Below are 6744 nucleotides of genomic sequence, written 5' to 3'. Positions count from 1 at the left end.
ATTAATGTGATTCGACATTTATTTTATAAGTAGTTGATCTGATAGAATCAACTGTTTATTTATTGGTCAAGAACTTTCAAGGAAAAAGAAAAATCTTATCTTTTTTAAGAAATAATAATTTAAGATTTATAATAAACCAATCTTAGAATATATGTTAAAATTTAGATTTTGTATATTATGCCCGTACTGATTTATTAAAAACACTGATTTTAGGTTTAGTTTTTAAATAAATATTTTTTAAAAAGCTCCCAAAAGCAGTGGAAAGCGGCTTGACCCGGAAATAGTTTTGATTGAGGCGGTTTAGTGTCGGAAGTGGTGCCATTACCTACGACGTTCAGTCAGCGTGTTAGCAGCTCTGCTACCTGCTTCATCTCTCAGAGTTATAACAGAGAATTAAACAAAATGTAAGTTTATTTTTCTCTTTTCTACATTTCACGAGCGACTGGAATTGTTATTAATATGAGATTTTGTTATAAGTAAAGCGGTGTCGAACACACAAAGGCTGTAGTAGCTGTGCACTCTGTGTATAGCAACACCGCTAGTTTTGTATTGTTAAATGTTTGGGTTATGCTAATCAGACCATTTTTACTTTTTATATTGAATGCATATTTTTTGTAATACCGTTGTTTTACAAAGTTTGTCGGCTTATATCATAACTAAGTCATTAAACAGTTCATTCATTCAATGCAAGAACGTTGGCGCTTAAATAGCAATAAAAGTAGTGTCTGTGTGTGTGTGTGTGTGTGTGTGTGTGTGTGTGTCCGTCCGTCCGTCCGTCCGTCCGTCAATCATTATCTATCTAGGAAGCTATTTCTGATTACTATAGTACTCATGTAATTTGCCTTCAGTCTGTGTTTAAACCACTAAACATATTTTGAAATAAATTTGTATTTGAGCTAAGTTTCCATCTGGTTCTTGGAGCTTTAGTAGAGACTCATGACTTCTGCATGAGAAGCCTAACCGAAATCATCGTTCATATCTGAGCCTTGTAATATTTAATCCTATGAACGAAGGCTGACATTGAGCCCTGATGAGTTTGTGTGTTTGGTTCTTATGGTGTAGGAGTCTGTTGAACAAGCCGAAGTCGGAGATGACTCCTGAGGAGTTGCAGAAGCGGGAGGAGGAAGAGTTTAACACCGGCCCTCTGTCAGTCCTCACACAGTCCGTCAAAAACAACACGCAGGTGCTCATCAACTGCCGCAACAACAAGAAGCTGCTGGGTCGAGTCAAAGCCTTCGACAGGTGATATTTGATTCTGTGTTGACACTGACTGCCCTCACTGCCAGTGTGTGTCTGAAGGGGATGTTATTTTATGTTTTCATGTTTATTATGAGCGTTTTTTTCTTTCAGATGTGTAGATGGAAATCAACTGGTTTCCATATTTTTATGATCCAATCACTCCCACAATACTTTTGATGTGTGTTTAAATTCTATACATTCCTTCTGTATTTAATTTCTATCTACTGTTCATTTAGCCATCAAGTGCAAATTGTCTGTCATGCTTTCGATTTTCAAGTAGGTATTTGACTAGAAAAGGTCAAATCAATTGGGTATATACACAGGAGGAGATGGAGGCAAAACCCCTTATTCATTCATCAGCATTGGAAAAACTACAGCCTACACGTCTGCGCTTCATAAATCCTACTGGTCTATAAAAAATGGCAATTTATAAAAAAAAAATTAAAAAAAAGTCCAAATTCACTGTCAGGGCAATAATGTACATAAATTCCATTTGACATGAGCTGTGAGGAACATGTCTTTTTGTTTGATAGAGGGTTGCAGGGACTTACAGCAGGGTTTCATCTAAATAAAGCTTGTAAGAGAGATTGATTCTGCTAGTGGATTAGTATTGTTAATAGACTTGTTAATAGATTGCAGGCTAAGCTAATACAATTCCTAGCACTCCAAAACCAAAACACTTACTAACAGGTGAAAAACTACAAAAAAACACCATGGGTGGCATATTAGTCTCTGGTGTAAATTGTCCCATCTCCTCTATTTCAGTGCTTCTCAAATGTAGTCCTACGACCGACTATCAAAAATCAGGCATGATTACAGCTTACGTTAAAAGTAATTATTGCCCTTACTGGGGATTTGGACATTTTTGGATCTGGTTTTTTAAATAAACTTATCATGATTTATGAAGAGCGTCACTTATGTGTAGTCGGTCATTTTCCCCATGTTGCTGAAGGAATGAGTGGTTTTGACCGCCACCTCGTCCCGTTTATACCCCAGTGCTAATACTAAAGAAATACCGGCTAAGTTTGAAGCTGAGCAACCGACTGTAACAGATTTGTCCAAACACAACAATGCATGGCAATGTCTGACAGATGAGAGGCACTTCAAGGCTGGTTGGACATCTTCAGCTGAACGATCAACTTTGTAAATTATTAAAGATGAAAAGAGTAGACGAATGGCATTAGTGCAAAAAGGGCAAAGTTTAAAACGAGTGGATAAATAATTAGTGCTTATTACGGGAAAAAAACAGAAAGGCTTATTAAAACACAGATTCACAAGCTGCCATGTTTATTTGGTGCATAGGTGTGCCCATGGCGAATTCTTAATATAGAATTGATTATACTGCCCTTGTCTGTTTATTACTTGGTCTACCTGTCAATCATTTTGTGTATTAAACTTTATCTGAGCCAGATGCTGCATCTGTTTGTGTGATGACTGAGTGCAGCTCAATGATGTACTTTTTGTCTATCTCACTGTGTGTGCGCTTGTGTGTTTAGACACTGTAACATGGTCCTGGAGAACGTAAAGGAAATGTGGACTGAGGTACCCAAGAGCGGAAAAGGAAAGAAGAAGTCCAAACCAGTGAATAAAGATCGTTACATCTCCAAGATGTTTCTGAGGGGTGACTCTGTCATTGTGGTGCTGAGAAATCCACTGATCACTGGCAAATAATCTGTTCACTCTGTGTGCGCACGCGCGCACACACACACACCCACACACACTCTGCTGGCTTGCTCTCAGTGAGAGACTTGGTGTGTAACAATAGTACTGATTTTGTCACCGGGTCCTTTTTTTTTTTTTTTGTTCTGAATAAATGTTTTGTATTTACAGTCACGTCCAGTTTTTGTTGTTTTTTGTTCAGTCTGTTCTTATTGTCAGTAGTGTTTTTTTTTTTTTTTTAAATCAGTCGTGGAATCTTCAGAGTATTAAAAACATTCAATTTTCTGACACTCCAAGCTCTGTAATATTGTATAATATGTAAAAGTGGAACGTCTAATTGAACCAATAGTAGTAATAATCGCACTTCAGCCTGTCAATTAAACATTTTTTACTACAATGTTGAACAATTAAACCATTTTTGTAATGCTGTTAGTATTTGACTTAATCTTGCTAGATTCATTACTAATTTACATGTACAGTGCGGTAAAGAAGTATTTGCCCCTTCCAGATTTTTTTGCACATTTGTCAAACTTAAATTATTAAGCAAATTCTAATATTACACAAGGATAACCTGAGTAAAAACAGAATCCAGTTTTTTAGAATGTCATTTATTAAAAGGAAACTGTCCAAACCTGCCTGGTTCTATGTGGAAAAAGAATTTCCCCCTAAACCTGGGTTGTACCACCCTGCTGTCAAGCGTTTGCAATAACTGGCAATGAGTCTTTCACACTGCTGTGGATAAATTTTGGCCCACTCTTCTTTGCAGAATTTAATTTTGCCACATTGGAGGGTTTTCGAGCATGTACAGCCTGTTTAAGCGTATCTTAATCGGTTTTAAGTCCTTTTTTTATCTAGGCCATTCTAAAACGTTTTATTTTTTGAGCCATTCAGAAGTGGACTTGCTGGTGTGTTTCAGATCATTGTCCTACTGATAACTGAAGTGCACTTGAACAAGAGGTTATAAACTGGACATTTTCCTTCAGGATTTTCTGGTAGAGTGCAGAAATAATGGTTCCTTCAATTATGGCATTGGTCCAGGTCCTGAAGTGGCAAAATAGGCCCAGACCATCACACTACCATGTTTGACTGTTGATATGGTGTTTTATTTATTAAATGCTTTGTTTTTACAGCCGATGTAATTGGACACACACCATGCAAAAAGTTAAACTTTTGTCTCGTCAGTCCACAGAATATTTTGCCCAAAGGTCAAGTCAAGAAGCTTTTATTGTCATTTCAACCATATATAGTTGACGCAGTACACAGTAAAATGAAACAACGTTCCTCCTAAACCCTGGTGCTACATACAACAACAATCACAGAAAACACAGGGTTAGGGACTAGTAAGTGTCCTTGCCACATAAAGTGCATGTGTGCAACCTGGTGCAAACAGTGCAAAGACAACACAACACCGTGCAAAGACAAACCACAAAATAGCTCCACCAGTAAATCTGTTGTAAAAGAGACGTAAAGTGAACAGTAGCAAAAATGTAAACAAAATGTTGAGCAAATAGCAGCAATCCATCAAAGATGTGCAAAAACGGCATATAAACAGTTTATGGTAATGAAGTGATGTAATGTGAGTGGTACTGAAGACATGGATGTGTGAAGTGAGTACGAGTGTGTGTTGAGTCCGGGTTGTACAGACAGACAGGTGTGTGTGTGAGAGTGAGTTCAGTTCTGTTCTGTGTATTGAGAAGCCTGATGGCTTGAAGAAATAAACTGTTGCACAGTCTGGATGTGAGGCCCAAATGCTTTGGAACCGCTTCCCTGATGGCAGGAGGGTGAAGAGTGTGTGTGACGGTTGTGTGTGGTCGTCCACAATGCTGTTGGCTTTGCGGATGCAGTGTGTGGTGGAAATGTCCATGATAGAGGGAAGAGAGAGACTCTGATGATCTTCTCAGCTGTCCTCACTATCCTCTGTAGGGTCTTGCGATCCGAAACGGTGCAGTTCCCAAACCAGGCAGTGATGCATTGCACCTCCTCTCTGTATGCTGACTCATCGTCTTGGGGATAATCAAGATTTTTTTTGGCAAATGGATGAAGAGACTTTGTGTTTCTTTTGTGTTCCTTTTTCCTACAGTGCCAGATCAATTTGGACAACTTTTTTCTATTAATAAATGAGTCATTTTAAATTATTTTATCTCAATTATTTGACTGTCAATATATAAAAAAAAATATATAGAGGCAAATACATTTCCACAGCACTGTAAGGCACTCACCCCCACACCAAGCTCAAAATGAGTTGTATTAATCAGCCCTTTTTTTTTTTTTTCAGCATCTTTCTTAGCAACAAAAAGTTGCCCAGGAAGCTGCCCATGACCCTGTCACCAGTTGCCCATGACCCTGTCACCAGTTCACCACTGTTCCTTCCTAGGACCACTTTTGATAACTGACCACTGCAGACTGGGAACACCCCAAAAGCTGCAGTTTTGGAGATGCTCTGACCCAGTCGTCTGGCCATCACAATCTGGCCCCTATTTCTAGGTATTTCATTGCTTGGACTGTTGGCTTCTTTATATTTTTGACAATAATAAAAAAAAAAACTTAATTACAATAGAACATCCTTTATTTTTATATCTTTAATTAAGGTGGTAATATATTCTGAGTTATACTTGAACTTATCTACTAAGGCAGTACCCGTAATATATTCTGATATTGTTGACCCATATTACAGATACCCATATTATATTCTCATTCTGAGAAATAAGCAGATTTTATCAGACTAATGTGACCATTTTGAACCACTGTAGGTCAATCTGAGTAGGTACCATAATTATACCAGAACACCAGTCATCTCTTTTTGCAAGAGCAGTGCCATTTCTAATAGAATTTGCTGATCAAAAGGTGCTGATCACTGCATTGTGATCAATACTTGTATTTCAATCAAAGTGTTTCATCAAAATGGGTTTTATTGTTATTGCTCAGGTTAACTTGTAGTAATTTAAATTCAATGTTTTTTTACGAACACCAAAACATGTGGTGCGAAACATAATACAAAATTATAACGCACTTATACTGTAGTTCATTAGACAAATAAGACAAGTACCATATGATCCGCTGTGGCGACCCCTAATGGGAGAAGCCGAAAGAAGAAAAAGAAGAAGAAGAAGTTAAAGTTGAAGTTTCCAGTTGTTTCCAGTGGTGTAGAAACAGTCTGAACTCACACAATGCACAGAGCAGGGCAGCGTTACAACGCCATCTACCGGACATAAATAGTACTGACACTTAGGCTTGAGTTTGCGCATGCGTGGCCTACTCTTTATTAACAGCGGGTGGGTGACGTCAGCACGCTTTTAAGGCGGTTTAAGGCGGTTTTGCCAGAGTGAAGTTTTAAAATAAAATAATCTGCTTGATTATATTAAGTCATTTATTCACAATAACATGTATTCCTCACCTACATAACCGTTATTTATATATTTAACCGTTATTAATATTTAAGGGTAGATCCTAAAAACTGCAAATAGAGCTATATTAAAGGACCGTATGGGTCTTTGAAAACGGCTTTTTAAAACCGGAAGTATGTCACAATTGGGAGCTATTTTATAAATCAAAATCTGATAGTCTATTATTAGCTAACCGTCAATGATGCACGCTGGCCTTCTAAAGTCTGTTGTGATTGGTTTGAACTTTGAGCCAAAAACCCCTTTGTGCTGTTGACCACACCCATTTACGGACATTGGATAATCGGTAGCGTCTCTATGAGGTATTAGCCAATCCCAGCAAGGAGGCGGAACTTGTTGGATTGGAGACGGGAACGAATTAGCGGGGTCGGTGGTGGGCGTGGCTTGTGTATGTGAAGGCGGGGCAAGTTTTCTCAGGACGAGAGGAAAGAGAATAAGGGGGCGG

At 38.2% G+C, this 6744-nt stretch overlaps 1 protein-coding gene across 1 annotated transcript; it reads left to right on the top strand.

The window, feature by feature from the left end:
* Nucleotides 1–250: 250 nt before the first annotated feature.
* On the top strand, nt 251–3068 carry snrpd2 (small nuclear ribonucleoprotein D2 polypeptide). The gene is made up of 3 exons (XM_046863847.1): nt 251–404; nt 1063–1242; nt 2736–3068. Coding segments are annotated over exons 1-3 (357 nt in total). The 5' UTR covers nt 251–402; the 3' UTR covers nt 2911–3068.
* The last annotated feature ends 3676 nt before the right edge of the window (nt 3069–6744 follow it).

The sequence above is a fragment of the Silurus meridionalis genome, chromosome 13, assembly GCF_014805685.1.
Source record: "Silurus meridionalis isolate SWU-2019-XX chromosome 13, ASM1480568v1, whole genome shotgun sequence".
In the NCBI taxonomy this organism is placed as follows: domain Eukaryota; kingdom Metazoa; phylum Chordata; class Actinopteri; order Siluriformes; family Siluridae; genus Silurus; species Silurus meridionalis.
The sequence above is the reverse complement of the archived record's forward strand: the minus strand, read 5'-3'. Positions and strand labels throughout refer to the sequence as shown.